Source organism: Nyctereutes procyonoides, unplaced genomic scaffold (genome assembly GCF_905146905.1).
Source record: "Nyctereutes procyonoides isolate TBG_1078 unplaced genomic scaffold, NYPRO_anot_genome, whole genome shotgun sequence".
Classification (NCBI taxonomy): domain Eukaryota; kingdom Metazoa; phylum Chordata; class Mammalia; order Carnivora; family Canidae; genus Nyctereutes; species Nyctereutes procyonoides.
This window is the reverse complement of record NW_026575139.1, coordinates 26,188,147-26,204,889: the sequence shown is the minus strand read 5'-3', so window position 1 is coordinate 26,204,889 and position 16,743 is coordinate 26,188,147. Positions and strand designations below refer to the sequence as shown.

General features: G+C 42.6%; 1 protein-coding gene across 1 annotated transcript in view; it reads right to left on the bottom strand.

The window, feature by feature from the left end:
* ZFYVE1 (zinc finger FYVE-type containing 1) overlaps positions 1-14,036 on the bottom strand; it is a 53,682-nt gene extending 39,646 nt beyond the window's left edge. The window contains exons 1-2 of the mRNA XM_055304340.1: positions 13,793-14,036; positions 11,283-12,213 (exon numbers count right to left, since the gene is read on the bottom strand). Coding sequence (XP_055160315.1) covers positions 11,283-11,795 — 513 coding nt within the window. The 5' untranslated portion in view covers positions 11,796-12,213; positions 13,793-14,036. The remainder of the gene's footprint in view (positions 1-11,282; positions 12,214-13,792) is intronic.
* Positions 14,037-16,743: the final 2,707 nt, after the last annotated feature.

Below are 16,743 nucleotides of genomic sequence, written 5' to 3'. Positions count from 1 at the left end.
GCACAAAACTGTGAATTTTACTAAATACCATCAACTCGTTCACTTTACCAGGGTTAATTTTATGTGATATGTATTACACCTCAATAAAAAAATAAATAAATAATGGCCCTAGGAGCCTACATTCTAACAGGGAGAAGACCATATTCAAACAATTAAAATATATAGCACACACACCAAAAAACAAGTCAACAGATGAATAAATTGTGGTAGATCCATGCAATGGAATACTACTTAGCAATAAAAAGTGAACTGTAACAAGCAACATGAATGACCCCTGCTCCAAAACCTTACAGTGCAAGAAAGTAGTCAGGTACAAAACAGTACTACATGATTCTATTTATACAAAACTCTAGGAAAACCGAATCTATAGTGACAAAGAACAGATCTGTGACTGCTGAGGAACATTTCTGGGGGATGGAAATGTTCTATATCTTGATTGCGGTGGTGATGGTTATACATGTGCATATACATTTGTCAAAACTCATAAAACCAAAAAAAAAAAAGAAAAAAAAAACTCATAGAACCATAGACTTTAAATTCATATATTATTCTATGTGTAAACTATATCACAACAGAGCTGATTTTTAAAAGCACATGATAGGGGTGCATGGGTGGCTCAGTCAGCTACACATCCAGTTCTTGTTTTCAGATCAGGTCATGAGATGTAGTCCCACGTCAAGCTCTGTGCTCAGCAAGGAGTCTGCTTGAGATTCTCTCTCTCCCTCTCCCTCTGCCCCTCCCTCACTCATGTGTGTGCTGGTACTGGCACCGTGTCTCTCTTTCTCTCAAATAAATAAACCCTAAAAAAAATAAATAAATAAAAGTACATATGGTATCAAATGGTGGTAAGTGGTATGAAAAAAAATCAGGAGAGAAGACTAGAAATACAAGGCCAGGGCAGGGGATGCTCTTTAAAATATGGTGCTCAAGGGAGGCTGCACAAAACCTTTTTAGGTCAATCCTTTTAAAAACAATTGTGTAGTGATTGCAATTTTCTGTGATAATGCAAGGAAGAGAAATGCCGTGAACAATCCAAAATAATACATAAACCTAAAATCATTTCTATTTCGTTCTAGAAAGAAACTTTTTTCCCTGGTACTGGCAGATTTAACTTCGTAATTCATGAAGGGGTAGAGGGAAGTAGAGGGAGAAAGAAGGAAAGGAGAGAGGGAGAGAAGGATGAAGGAGGGAAAAAGGAAAGGAAGAAGGAGAAGGGGAGAGAGAAGAAAGGGGAAGAGGGAAGAGACAGGGTAGGAGAGAAGACAGAGAAGACAGAAAAAGAAAAGCAAGCAGGTTCTCTGCCTGTCCATCTGTCCATCAGTTATAGGCCAGATTTAACAGAGTTGACAAAGGCTGAGATGGAAAAAGGCGAGAGTGCCTATGTAGTCACCTATGACCACAAACTAAATGCAGGTCACCCAGGCAGGACCAGAGAGGGTATACAAAAATAACTATGGGATCCTCCTCAAACAGCCTCTATTCACAGACAAGTATGAAAGAGCTAAGCTTTCTCAGGAATGAAGGCCTCTGACATCCCCTCTCCCACCCTCCCCCAGTCTCACTTAATCTCTGAATTTTCATTTTAAAACATTTTTCAGGGATCCCTGGGTGGCGCAGCGGTTTGGCGCCTGCCTTTGGCCCAGGGCGCGATCCTGGAGACCCGGGATCGAGTCCCACATCAGGCTCCCGGTGCATGGAGCCTGCTTCTCCCTCTGCCTGTGTCTCTGCCTCTCTCTCTCATTCTGTGTGACTATCATAAATAAATAAATAAATAAAAATTAAAATAAAATAAAACATTTTTCATAGAGATCACTCAAACTAATAAGGCACATAATTGACACACTGTGTTTATGACTGTCACTAAGTGATACAGATAAACTGAATTTGAGCACTTTGAAAGACAAGGTTATGAGCGATTATGGAAAATAAGTTAAGCCATTTGGATGACATTCACCAGGCAGAAAAGACTAGGCTAGAAAGTAGAGGAATTTCTCGAATACTCTATGACTGCTGAGTTGCTCTGTATTATGTTGTCTCTTAACCTGAACTCAGGACATCTGTGACTACGTGCAGGAACCAAGCTGACAGTTCTTTTCAAACATTCTAGCATCTAGAGTCAAATTCCCTGGGAAAGACAGCAATAATTCAGTCTCAAATAGAAGGAAATTGGGAAGTGAAAAAAATTCCAGAAGATACCAGAAAGTAGAATCATCCTTCAGTGAAGTCAAGCCAGAAGTCAGGTACTTTTGCATGGCACATATACCTTCTTCTCTGCCCAAGAACTCCAGCAACCACCAAGCTGACCACACAAACCAATCGAAAAGAGTCTTTTAAATGCTGGCCAAAAGCCATCAAGAAATTAAGGAAATGAACAAAACAGTCTCCCAGGAAACATCCATGCTCTCCTACCTCCAAAAGTTCCTCTGTATCCCTTCCCATAGGCCCTTCCAATTCTTGCCTGGAACTTTCTATATCCTCGTGGGGTTTTTTGGTTTTGTTTTTTATAAAGATTTTATTTATTTATCTGAGAAAGAGAGTGTGTGTGAGCATGGGGGGGAGGCGGGCAAAAGAAGAGGAAGAGGGACAAGAAGACTCTCTCTCCACTGAGTGGGGAGCCTGACACAGGGTTCAATCCCAGGACCCTGATAAAGTCAGACACTCAATGGACTGAGCCACACAGGCACACCCTATATCCTTGTTTTCTTTCTCTTCTTCATCCATACATTTTACAGTTCTAACTTCAGAAATGGTCTCATGGGAGCTCCTCCCAAAGCAGGCACAAACCGCCCCTCCCCCAACCAGGAAAGTTAAACCAGCTACCAGAAGCACTTCCGTCATACACAATCTCAAGGATAAACTCAAGGATGCTACAGCCAGGAGATGCATCCACAGGAAAAACATAAGGTCAACTTAGTAAGAAATCTGCCAGTTAAATTAACCCTGGTTCCAAAAGCCAAATGTTTGCCCAATTCCAGAAAAATCAATCACTTTAAGAAAGTAACAGACCAGAAAAAATAGAATCACACAAACAGGAGGGTAACTTGAAATAGTTAAAAACAGGTTCCCTGAAAAGCTGACTCACAGTGGTTCTGATGGCTTATATGGGTCAGATTTTACAGTGTACCAAACAAAACAGCCTCCCGAGTTAAACGCTGGGACCCTGTTAGAACTGAACAAGCCCATGGGTGAGAAGGCTCAGAAGATGCTGGGCAGAAAGTGAAGGTACGTAATAGAGGCCCTTTCCTCCTCCTGCTTGCCTGAGTCATCCTCAACCCTGCATTTCCCAGTAATTCCATACCATGCCTTCCCCCTACGACTATTACCAGGCAAAAGGGGCTTTTAATTGGGTTTCTAGGAGTAAAAAGCAATGACAGGGGAGGGAGCCTCTGCTACTCAGCCAATTATTGCTTATGATTTTGACAGACAGCTCCTAAGCAGATCTACGGGTTTTTTGTTATATTATACAGCACCCAAGAGTTAATACAGCAGCACATATATCCACATACTGACCAGAACTTGCGCTAACCAGCTAGAGTGCCAAAATTAGTCCTTACACTGTCATCGTTTGGCTGTGGGCAGAGCAAAAATGGGGAAGTTTCACACTTTAGATTGACTCCCTTGGCTCATGACCTATCGGCCAGAATTAAGCCCCCAAAGGTTTCTGCCAGCCTGTCTGTAAAATCAAGCCCCAGCAAGGTACCCTAAACCAGGAAGCAGAAGACACAGCCACAGGGGTCACTAGCAGATTAAGTCTAAGAAAGGGGCACAAAAATGGGGCTGACTAGCAGAGCTAGTTTGTGGTCAAGGATTCTCATACAGTATGAAAACATCCTCTGCTGGTTTCCATTCCAGAATCTCTCAAGAATAATGACTCCTTTAGCCAATTAAAAAAAAAAAAAAAAAAGCCAAGTCCCAGTATTTTGAGCCACACTATTCTGGGACTGTAAACAAGTAAAGCAGCCAAGCAACGTGATGGGTCTTCTTAAAGGAACGGCCTCAGAGAGAGGAAGTCCACCACTGTGCTGGAGGAGGAATGAAGAAGGGTGGTCTGTCTGGCCTCATATGTCAGAGTGGGCTGAGACTGTAGATTTCTGAGTCATGGAAGGCCTGCCCCAGTGGACACTTTCTTAGCTTCTCACTGACTGCTCCTGGGTCACTAGGCTTCCTTATCACCTTGCGTGTTCAGTGAGGGGACTTCACTTGACGAGTCTTGGGCATGGGACGCTCCTAGGCTCTCCTAATGGCCCAGTCAGGGGTCAATGAGCATGAAGGGCAAACAGGTGAAATTGCTCATCAGCTTGCTACCCTATGTTCTCAGAAAGAAGACAGTCATGGCAAGTTTGTCAAAAAGGGACAAAAAAGAGAATAAGGTGGTTATGAAAAAAAAGAAAAACTTACACGGGGTTTAAATATATGCATACGAATTTAAAAAGATTTAATTGTTCACTTTTTTCTCACCTATGTGATCTCCCTGGTTTTCCTCTCCTCCCTCCTCTCCTCTCTAGTAAACGTTCAGGTTAAGACAGGATGTCTGAATCCCTCATAAGACACAACAGATAGGAAAATACTATCCTCTTCCTCCACTAAGAATTCTGATTGTTAGAAATTTATTCTTCTAACCTTTGAGTTATTTGCTAAGGGTGTTGTCTCTGAGTTCAAGAGCTTATGGATGACTTATCAGTGTGGATCATTTACTTATTATGGACTCTAAATAATGGACCTGGAAGTCCTCTGGTTTTCCTAGCACAGTTCCAGTGAGGCCTAGAAAAATCAATAAATACAGCAAAGAAAGTCTAGTCATTTCACTGGAGAGGTTACAAGTATGCCAAAAGACAATACTGATTTCAACTACATTACTTCTGGGGAGCAAACAGAACCAAGAGAGGGAGGAAAAACTGGTGTATAGGTTACATTTTTTGTCCCTGGTATGTTTTACATGTAAACAGAATACAGATCTCCTATTAGACCAAACTTTCATCCATTAAATCAGTTTCTCAATCGTAGCACCAATTGACATTTTGTACTAGATCATTTTTTTTGTGGGGGGCTGCCATATGTGTTGTAACATATTTACCAATACCCTGGCCTCTACCCATTAGCCAGTAGCACATCATCCCCCAGTCATAACAACCAAAGATGTCTCTCGACATTGCCAAATGCCCTTTGGGAGAGCAAAATCACTCCTGATTGAGAACCGCTGTGTTAGATAATACCAAGTGAGATTAATTTAATTCTTCACTGAATGAATCAGGTTCTTTTTTTTTTTTTTTTTTTTAAATTATTTATTTTTTTTAATTTATTTTATTTATGATAGTCACACACACACACACACACAGAGAGAGAGAGGCAGAGACACAGGCAGAGGGATAAGCAGGCTCCATGCACCGGGAGCCCGACGTGGGATTCGATCCCGGGTCTCCAGGATCGTGCCCTGGGCCAAAGGCAGGCGCCAAACTGCTGCGCCACCCAGGGATCCTGAATCAGGTTCTTAAAGACTTTCAGTTTTATCAAATCAATAAAATACAGGCCATTAAGCAGGTGTGATCTGTATAAACGAAATGCCAAGGAGTCACCACTGTGAGTTCTCTCATTCCTCCCCCTCCACTCTGTAACAGCCTCCCAATGTCCATGTGATCACCAACCCAGAAGCTCTCATCAGTGTCTTTCCATCTTCCCAGTGTCAATGGTAACACCAAATCTAAGCCACCTCTCAGCTTATCTTCTACAATGGCCTCCTAAGTGATCTCCCTGCTTTTCCTCTTGCCCCTCCCCTCCCACCAGTCACTACAATCTAGTCTTCACATTGAAGCCATTTCTTGAAAACCTCTATCACGTCATGTGATTTACTATCAGAAAGCAGTCTGGTGCTTCCCATTACACTTAAAAGCCACAGTTTCTTCTATGGCCTACAAGACCCCATATAATCTGGAACCCACTCTCCCCAGCCACAGCAGGATTCTTCCTATACCTCATACGTGCCATCCACATTCTAATTGTTCCTACTGCCCTCTGTCTATTTCCCCAGGTGGTATTATCCATCAGGTCTTTGCTTAAAAGTCATCTCTACAATAAAACTTTCCACAAGCAGCTTTTTATGTGTTTTATTTGTGTGACCTCTGCTTTCCCTGCTTGAATGGTAAGTCTATGACGCCATGGACCACGTCTTATTAGCCATGTATCCCTGGAACCTAAAAAGTGCCTGGCACACAATATATGCTCAACAACTGTGATGAATTAATAAATGCTTTTCGTTAATAGACCAAATGTGTCCATTTAAGAGCAACAAATGAATTCTTGCTTCTGAGACCAAAAGCAGTCTCTCCTCAAATTTAGCACTATAGTATACACTCAAATGACAAGGTAATGAAAAAATTCTCACTCCTAAATGGAATTTTGTTTCTAAAAGGAACTTTCAGGTTTTCCAAAATGAGCAATAGTCAAACCATAAACAACAAACCTTAGGGGACTCTAGGCCGTAGAATTTAAGAAGACCACGCATAAGTTACAGCCTACAAGCTTCTAAAATAACTCCTATTATTTTAGGAATAATAATTGAAACAAAACTGAAAACAGTCATAAACCCACCAATGTCTAAAAAGAAAAACAAAGATGGGGCCTAACTCATAGAATCTCTACTATTGTGAGTAAACAGTTCTCCATTAACGCTGTCTTCGGGTGCCTGGGTGGCTCAGTTGGTTAGGCATCTGCCTTCAGCCCAGGTCATGATCTCACGGTCCTAGAATAGACGCCACATCGGGCTCCCTGCTCAGCAGAGCCTGCTTCTCCCTCTCCCTCTGCTACTCCCTCCCTGCTGTGCATGCATACACACACTCTGTCAAATATATAAATCTTTAAAAAAACAAAAATAACACTGTCTTACATTTATATACAGCAATGTTTTATTTGCTCCTCACAGCAGCCCTGAGGAGTTGGTGACCTGATGCTAGCGGCCATATAATGCATCATCAGAAGGTTTAACTACCTGGTTAGAGACAACAGAAGTGTCATAGAGTGAGAATTTTATTTTATCTTTTTTTAAGATTTTAGTTATTTATTCATGAGAGACACAGAGAGAGACAGAAAGAGAAAGGCAGAGACACAGGCAGAGGGAGAAGCAGGCTCCCCGCAGGGAGCCCAACATGGGACTCGATCCCGGGTCTCCAGGATCAGGCCCTGGGCTGAAGGCAGCGCTAAAACACTGAGCCACCTGGGCTGCCCCAGAGTGAGAATTTTAGAGCCACGTACTTGTGTTCAAATCCTCTGCCACTTACTGTAACTTGATCCTGGCAAGTTACTCTGTACTTTACTGTCCTCACCTACAAAACACAACGCTCTAGATGAAATGTTTGTGTCCCTCCAAAGCTCAGATTGAAATCTAACCCCTAATGTGACAATTTTAGGAGGCGAAGCCTTTGGGAGGTGATTAGGTCATGACGTGAGGTCTTCATGAATAAGATTAGTGCTCTTATAAGAGATTCTAGAACTCTCCTCCACCATCTGAAGACAGAGAGAAGGTAAGAGGGCTGTCTATAAATCGGGAAGTCAGTCATCATCAGGCACTGAATCTGCTGGCACCATGATCTTGGACATGGTGGGATGGGAATCCTCCAGAATTGTGAGAAATAAACTTCTGTTGTTTATACATTACAGAATGGCCTATAATATAATGGCATATGGTATTCTATCATACACAGCAGCCCAAACCAACTACAGTTTACTTCATAGGGTGCAGTAGGTGAAATTGCACCCCCTACTCACCACATCCTAATTTCTGAGACCTGTGAATATGTCACTTTATGTGACAAAAGGAGCTTTACAGATGTCACTGAATTAAAAACCTTGAGAGAGACAGTGCTGGATTATCCAAGTGGGTCCAACGTAATCAAAGTGTCCCTGTAAGAGGGAGGCAAAAGGGCCAAGAAAGAGATATGACAAGAGAAGTGGAAAGACAGAGAAAAGGACAGGAAGATGTTACATCACTCTCTTCGAAGCTACATGATGGGGCCACAAGCCAAAGAATGTAGGCAGCCTCCTGAAGCTAGAAAAGACAAGAAAATACTTCCTTAGAGTCACAAGAAACACAGCCATACACAGACCATTTTAGGACTTCTGAACTTCAAACGATAAGAAAATAAATGTGTTTTAAGCCACTAAATGTGTGGGAATTTGCTACAGCAGCAATCTGAAACTAATAAGAGTTATTATCGAGATTAAATGAGCTCATACATGTAAAGTGCTAAGAACAGTTCCTAATAACCATTATTAAGAGTTTTTCAGCTTTAGCTATTATGAGTCAAGATCCTAGAGGACTCACTGAAATACTTCAGAGGCTCAATTTGGTAATATCTATCTAATTTTAAATGCACACATCAGGGGTGCCTGAGTGGCTCAGTCCATTAAGGGTCTGACTTCAGCTCAGGTCATGACTTTGAATTCCTGGGATCAAACCCCAAGCTGGACTCCCCCTCAGCAGGGAACCTGCTTCTCCCTCTCCCTCTCCTCCTCCTCCTCCTCATGTGCACCTGCATGCACACTCTAATAAAATCTTTAAAAAAATAAAATGCACATATCATGTGACAAAGAGATTCCATTTCTAAATAGATTTCACAGGACATTCAACATATCCTTGTTTGTAACTACTCAAATTTCCACCAAAAGGCTAAAATTATAGAAAATCCATTCACCAATTAGTAGGCAGCCTTTAAATAATAAGGTAGACCTCAATGTACTGATAAAATGTAATATATCAGGACGCCTGGGTGGCTCCATGGTTGAATGTCTGCCTTCAGCTCAGGGCATAATCCTGGGATCCTGGATCCAGTCCCACATCAGGCTCCCCACAGGGAGCCTGCTTCTCCCTCTGCCTATGTCTCTGCCTCTCTCTCTCTCCTGAACAAATGAATAAAATATTTTTAAAAAAATGTACTAATGTATCAACAAGCTATGTTCTTTAGTGAAAAAATAAGCTCAGGGACAAACAGCATATTAGATTCCATTTTCATTTTAAAAGAGTAAGAAAAAAAGAACACATACATATATTCATAAATACGTGTCAAAAATTCTAAAAGGGCATGTAGTTCATTGTGGTGATAGTTCTAAGGAAGGAGACTAAGGGGATGGAGTAGGAGGGAAACTCTTGCCATCATATGCCCTTTTGTGTTATTTTAGGTTTTAACAGGTAGGTGCATGATATCCATTTTTAAAAAACTGAAGATGAGGGACACCTGAGTGGCTCAGTTGGTTGAGCATCTGCCTTGGGCTTGGGGCTAGGGTCCAGGGATTGAGTCCCACATCAGGTTCCCAGCAAGGAGCCTTCTTCTCCCTCTGCCTGTGTCTCTGCCCTCTCTGTGTGTCTCTCATAAATAAACAGATAAAATCTTAAAAAAAAAAAAAAAAAAAACTGAAGTTGAGATGTGACATCACTGACCTATCAACAAGTATTTATGCACTGACAATGTGCCGACCACTGTACATGATATAGGGCCTAAGACATGGTCCTGATCTCCAGAAGTTCACATTCTGGCTAAATTCATAATTCCGATTTGTATTAGACAATCATCTAATTGTTTTGGACACTGACATTAGAAAACAGAACCAGACATCTCTATCAAAGAATTTTCCACTGTGACTCTGGGAAAACAAATCATCACCTAAAAAAAATAAACTCTATGTCTAATCCATTAGTCCCAACCAGTGCTGCTTAAGCTTAAGAAACTGTTACTTCTCGGGAAGTGGCCAAGAAAGAAACCAAAGCAGTAGAAATCTTTATAAACAACCCAATTACATACATTATTATACACTGCCAGAAAAAAAGATGGGACAAATATTATCTCTGAGTAGTTGGATTTGTCTTCTTCATTACACTTCCATAAATTTTCCTAATTCTCTACTAAGTAACATGTATCCGTGGCACATCCCCCACCCCTCAAAAAATATTCTGTTTGGTGCCAATACAACATCCACGAGGATTACTGCTCTGTCCCCCAATTAGAGCATAACCATAATGAAGACATTATTGCTAACAAGGGAGGCAGAATGGGATCTGGGTCACTCTTCCATAACTCCATTAGTTCCTCTCAAGCAATAAAGAAGTCTGTGTTAGCGAAGTATTTAGCTGACAATGGAATCATGATGTAATGCATTTCCATAACCTTACCAAGGAGGAAAAGGCAGCAGAAAAATTCTTCATCAGCACTGGAGGGTTGTCAAACAGCAACTGACAAAGGTTCTCCCCCAACGTGGAGACTTGAGGAGTCATCGCTGCTGATAAGTACCGAGTTGATGTGCCACAAATACCCCATGACACTGACAAAAACATCAAGTTGGTACTGGACACTAGATGCCAGGCCCTGTGATACAGGCCCTTCCATTTCCATTCCTTACTCTCTTTCAATCTTCTCGACTACTACTGTAAAGTACAAGGGAGACTGAGGCATGAATTTCAAATCACTCTCTATGGTTACACAGTGAGCGGTGAAGCTAGCAGCGAATTCAAGCAGTCTTTAACTCCGAAGTATTGACATTATGCTACCTTCACTGAAAAGTATAAATGCTATGCTATCCCTTCCCCATTCACCCCTAAATTCACCTGCCGCCATCTCTCCAGCTTGGTTGCATCACATACTATCTTTGCCCCAACTGGGAATCCAATAAAATACTCTCCAGTCCTTCTGGAATGGCAGGTGCCCTTTTTCCTGACCAGCCCATACATGAAAAGAAGAGGCCATCAGCAGAAGACTTACCTTATCAGAAGGCACTTTTTGAAGATCGCCCCCTCTTCTAAATCGAGCTAGCAGGTTTATGACTTGCTGCCTGGCACTCCCAGGGGACCCACTGCGTTCCCTGCCCTGCACACACAAGCCCCTTGCCATCACATTTATTCCCAACTTGCAGAGTGCTCTCATTCAGAAAGCTGATCTAAGTCAGGTCTCCTTCACAATAACCCTAATAACAATAGTAACAGCTACCATATTCTGAGTATTGATCATGTCACAGGCTTTACAAACACGGTAACCCTGCATCCTCACAGCCACCTGATGAAGTAGGCACGGTCTCCAATTTATAGATGAGAAAACTAAGGCTCAGAGAGATAAAGTAATTCAGCCCAACGTCACACAACTGGTAAGTGATGAAATCTGACTCTGTGCAACTTAAGCTTTCAGGGCTCTCGCCCTTTAACGATCAAAATGTGAGCTCTTCGTGGACTTTCCTTTGGGGAAGCTACCTTCCAAATAGAGATGTGCTCCACAACCACACGACTCCTACTTCACCCACAGGCTCACCTGAATTTCTTCATTTTCATCTACCAGGAGGAAACTCACAACCTTCTCGGTCATCTTCTTCCTCCTGGTCTCCTCATCCAGTTCTTCTTCCTCCAGTAATTCCTGGACCTTAGTGACATGGTACACAGTAATGGGGTGTCTCCTTTTGTTACCCCCAGAATGAGTCCTCTTCTGGCACTCCAGGCACAAGTTGATCTTACAGGTCTGGCACCTCACAGCTGCCCTCTGCCTGATACCTGGCGAATGCCCATTGGTGCCCTTGCAGGGGTCACAGTAAGGGACATGGCCAGGTTTGAGTCTTATCCGCTCATGGTTTCTCAGGCGCTCCTGCCGATGGAGCTCCTCCTCGCAGCGGAGACACTGCAGACTGCAGCACTCATCACACTCAAAGACCGCTTCGTCAGTCCCGCTGCATGCATAACTTTCCTGGCACATCAGCCCCGGATTCAGGCCCTTCTCTGCTGGGGAAGTCTGAGCACTCATACTCAGATTGGCAAGGAAATCACCCACCATACAACGGTCCCTGAGCTTTCCCCAGGGGTGAAGGCAAAGGCTTTGAGTCTGAGGACTGCAGAGAACTTTCAAAGGATTCTGAACACCTTAAAAAAACAAAAACAAACAACCTTCGGTGTCCTATCAGAATTCTTCATACGCTCACAAATGTTCAAATGTTTAAATTTTCTGCTTTCAAGATTCCTGTATCAGCAGCAACATTGATTTGGTTTGATGGTTTTATCTTCCATAAAGTTCAAGCAAACTGGTGGTCAAAATTAACTTCAAAGGGTCTCTTATGGCTATCTGAGAGAGATTCGATAGGTTCACTGAGGTGGGCTCATCCGCTGGGCCTCAGCCACAAGGTTTGGGTAGTGAAAGAGAGTGGTCAGGAGCTTTGCAATATAATTCAACCTCAGGTCAATATTTCAGGGGATACCTAGAATAGAGGAAGGAAAAGGATTTCACTCATCTAAAAACTCATCTAAAAAACAGAAGTGCACCTTAAAAAAGAAAAAAAAAAAAAAGATTGTGATTAAATAAGAGACTAGAACTCCTGAGAGAAAATCTCATTCCTGCTTGTAAAATTTACACAGGCTATTTCTGATCCCTAAAAATTTCTTCTCAAATTGTGGGCAAGGCTCCTCCTTTTGAAAACAGCCACTGACGACCCTTGAGTGGCTCAGAGGTTAAAGCGTCTGCCTTTGGCTGGGGGCATGACCCCGGGGTCTTGGGATCAAGTCCGCATCAGGCTCCCTGCAGGGAGGAGCCTGCTTCTACTGCCTCTGTCTCTGCCTATCTCTGTTTCTCATGAATAAATAAATAAAATATTAAAAAAAAAGAAAAGAAAACAGCCACTATCTCTAGGCCCAAAGCATTTCAGAGACTTTTTGTCTCTTTATTTCACAGACCAAAATTCTCTGTTCATCCAGTTATTAAACTTGGAAGCAAAATCATTAAGCAAACAGTCCTTGGAGGGACAACCCTCTGCACTCCCCCATACTGCAACACACACTTGTGAGGAGAATAAAGAGGCCTGTAAAAACCTAAAGAAATGATAATAACGTAAACTTTAGCTCCATCAAAGTCCGTAGATCTAGTTAGGTCATTTCACCTCTGGACAGACGTCTATTAAGGACCTTAACCCTGAAAACAAAAGTCACCATGTCGTGTTCAAAAACAATAAAAAATAATTACTGTACTTCCTTTATCCCTTCTCTAAATGCAAAAAGAAAAAAAGGGGGGAGGGGGAGAGCAACAGGAGACAAGAATTCTTCCTCTATGGCTCATTGCAAGCCAGGCCTGCAATGAGTTAAAACAAATAATTTTTCTCTTTGTGTCTCTCAAAAACAAACTTAAAAATAACTTCAAAAAGAAAAAGGGGGGGGTGGTGGTGGATAACTGGGGCAGGAAAGAGGCTTTTGTCACTTCTACAATTATATCCTTAACCCCCCTCAGCTTTGACCTCCATCCTAACACCCCGACAAAACGTAAAGCTCCCCTTACAGGTATGTACTCCTCCCTCTCCTAATCAATCTATCAATCTTATTTTCAGACAAACAAGGAAGGCGAGTGGCTAGGAGACCTTATTTACACCCTAACCTCAGCCATGTCCAACCGGCTCCCACAACGGAAACAAAAACTGGAATTTGCCACAATTCAGAGAAATCTGAAATCCACCTTCAGAGGAACACCTACCTCCCCGCCCGACCGGCCAAGCAAACAACCTGCCCACTCGGGCCCCCACCTCCACACCTCCCTCCAGCCGGGGATTCCTCACCCTTCCTTTCTCCGGGGAACACCAGCACAACCCGAGGGGCACGAGCAGAGCCTAAACAAAGAAGGTCCCCCCAAATCCACCCCCACGCTAGCAGAGGCCAGAGCTCAATCTATTGTTTATACCACCCCACCCCCACCCCAGCCGCACCCGCGCCCCCCCCCCCCCCGCCGGGACTATCGCTGGCCCGGCGCTGGGCCGTGCCCTTCCCTCCCCGCCTGCGGCGGCCCGGGAATCCCACCACGGAGCAGCTCGGCCGTGGCGAGGCGGCGTCGGGGGACCGGGAGCCGCGGAAGCCGGCGGGGGCGGGGGCTGTTCCTCAGGGCACCGGCGGATCCATCCTCATCTCCATCTCTGCCCCCCCCCCCCCTCCTTCTCTGCCTCCCGGGCTTCCTCCTCTCCTGTTGTCAGTTGGGATCAGCTGATCGGAGTGAACTTCTCCCAGCTCAGTCTACCAGGAAGGCGTGAGCAGTGCAGTCCGGGGAGAGGAGAGAGGGAGGGGGTGGAGTCTTACGCCGGCGAGGGCGGAGAAGGACGCGCCTGGCTTCCTGGGAAATGTAGTTCCCCGGACGTACGTCCTCCCCCGCGTCCCGGAAGTCAGGGCTCTGAATGACTACAACTCCCAACACGGAAGAAGTCCGCTCTTCCGAGGAAGCGGCGAAGACCGCCGGCGGAGCATTTCGGGACTTGGAGTTTTTGCATTGACTGCGGTGTTCGAAGGTTTCAGCGCGTTGTTTTGGGTAGTGGCCGGAGAGGGAATGGCGCTAAATTAGACGACTGATGTAATGTGGAGTATAGTTGAGGCAAATGATTCGATTTCAAATAACCCATATTGCACACCATTCCTTCAAAAATATGTAAAAACAGGCACTCTCCTCTTCCCTAATTTCACCTTGTGCAAGTTAAAGACCAGAAAGAATTAATAAAAGAACATAAGTACTCTGTTGGAATTTCGTTTTCCTTATAAGGGTATTCTCCAAGCCGAATTTTTTTTCCTTACCTTTGACTTTTCGACCTTTTCGTACATTGTGTTAGAACTTCTGCATTTATATCTATCTTAGACGAGGTTCATTTACAGACAAACTAACGGGCTATGGGGTGCAGGCTAATGGTTAACATTGTTAATCTGGCTTTTCTAAAAAGCCATACATTTGTTTAGTGCTTTCACTCTTTGCTTGTTTGTTTGTTCTTGGAAGGACACTGAAAGAAAGTCTTATGTAATGAGCACTGGTCTGAGGTGCAGGACACTGAATGCTTGTTCTAGAAAGCTCCTGGGTAAGTCATTTACCCTCTCCATGAAATAAAGGAGTTGTACTTAATTCTGAAGTCTCTGCCAATTCTAATGATCTAATGATTCTATCTTGGTAATTGTTAACCCAGTAGAGAAAACTAAGGTTAAGTGACTTGCCAAATCACACAGCAAAACTATTGACAAACCTGGGACAAGAATCCATCTCTTGACTTAGTCACACACTCTTTTATTCAAAGGACATAATTAGACCAATGGTAAAAACCAAATCTATGTAATAATGAGTGAGCCCTCATTATGAGGATTATAGTGCTGAAAATTATGTTTTCCAGACTGGGCATATAGCCAACAGTTGAGCTAACTGCACATGACTAACAATTTTTTCCCTATGCATATCACAAACCAGAATATTAAAAACAAGCTGTCTATAGTATTTTAAAACTTCAAGTTTCAAAGTGGGATGAAGAAACCAGGGATTTTATTTGTTTTTGTTTGTTTGTTTGTTTGTTTGTTCAAGACGGATTTTAGGGGTGCCTGGCTGGCTTAGTCCATAGAGCTTGCAACCCTTGATCTCAGGGTCTTAAATTCCAGTCCCATGTTGGGTGTGAAGGTTATATAAAAATAATATCTTAAAAAAAAGAGGGGGGAGGGATTAGATCCCCCAATATATAAAATATTGTCTTATATTTCCTATTGTGGCTAAATATTGTTAAGACCCTTTCCTTCCCTTTTTTTTGATGTAATTTCTACCCTCAGTGTAGAGGGTATAGATCTTTAGCTAGGCTCTTAAAAATTCTCTAGAGGGGGTGCCTGGGTTGAGTGATGCTTGGTTTCTGCTCAGGTCATGATCATGAGGTCATGAAATCAAGCTCCATGTCAGGCTTCACGCTCAGGGGCCAACCCTGCTTGAGATTGTCTCTTTTGGACTGCTTCTACCCCTCCCCCTGCTCACATTATCTAAATAAATAAATAAACAAACAAATAAATAAATAGATAAAATCTTTTAAAAAAAATCCCTAGAGAGTTTTATTCCTACGACTGACACTGTAATTTTTTTCTAGGCTTAGTATTTTACTTTATACTCGTAACTACAAAATGAGGATATATCCTGGGAATAAAATCTTACTTATTCCCTTTTGAAGCCAAGAATATCTATTTTAAAGTTTATTTTTTAAAGTTATAAAAAAATAAATAAATAAAGTTATAATAAACACCCCTAAAACTGTGGAATATGGTTGCCTCCAAGGAGTATAAGTAAAGTTAGTAAGAAGAGAAATTTCATTTAAATCCATCTGCACTTTTTTTAAAAGATTTATTTATTTTAGAGAAAGAGGAAGAGCAGGGAGAGAGGGAGAGGGAAAGGAGGAGAGAAAGAATCTCAAGCCGACTCTACACTGAGTGTAAAGCCAGATGCTGGGCTAGATCCCACAACCCTAACCCTATGACCCTGAGATCATGACCTGAGACAAAACCAAGAGTTGGACGTTCAACCAATGGCACACTCTATAGACTGAACCAACCAGGCACCCCAAAACACATTCGTACTCTTTTAAAGTTTTTCACTATATAAGTGCAATTATGTCAATAATAATGAAAAAAACTAGTTTATTTTTATTTAACAGATAACTGGAATTAACCTGTTTCTGTTGTTGCTTGTTTTTATTCATTTCCATTCTTTTGCTTATTTTTTACTGTGAGCTGCACTTAACTTGGAAAATTATTCATGGGAATTCTTTGAGGCCTAGGATGAAGGTTTATTCCTCCAGAGAGGATCTGCTTTTGCTTCTACCAGGAGGGACCATGTTCAGCTATGTTCACTGTTTGGAATTTTTTTTAAGTCACCAGGAGATGCATATTGGGTTACATATCCTTGGGAGGGCTGTCTTATGGGTCCAGTGCCCCTTCTACAGCTCCCTTCAATCTCCTCCTTCCAAGACAACATT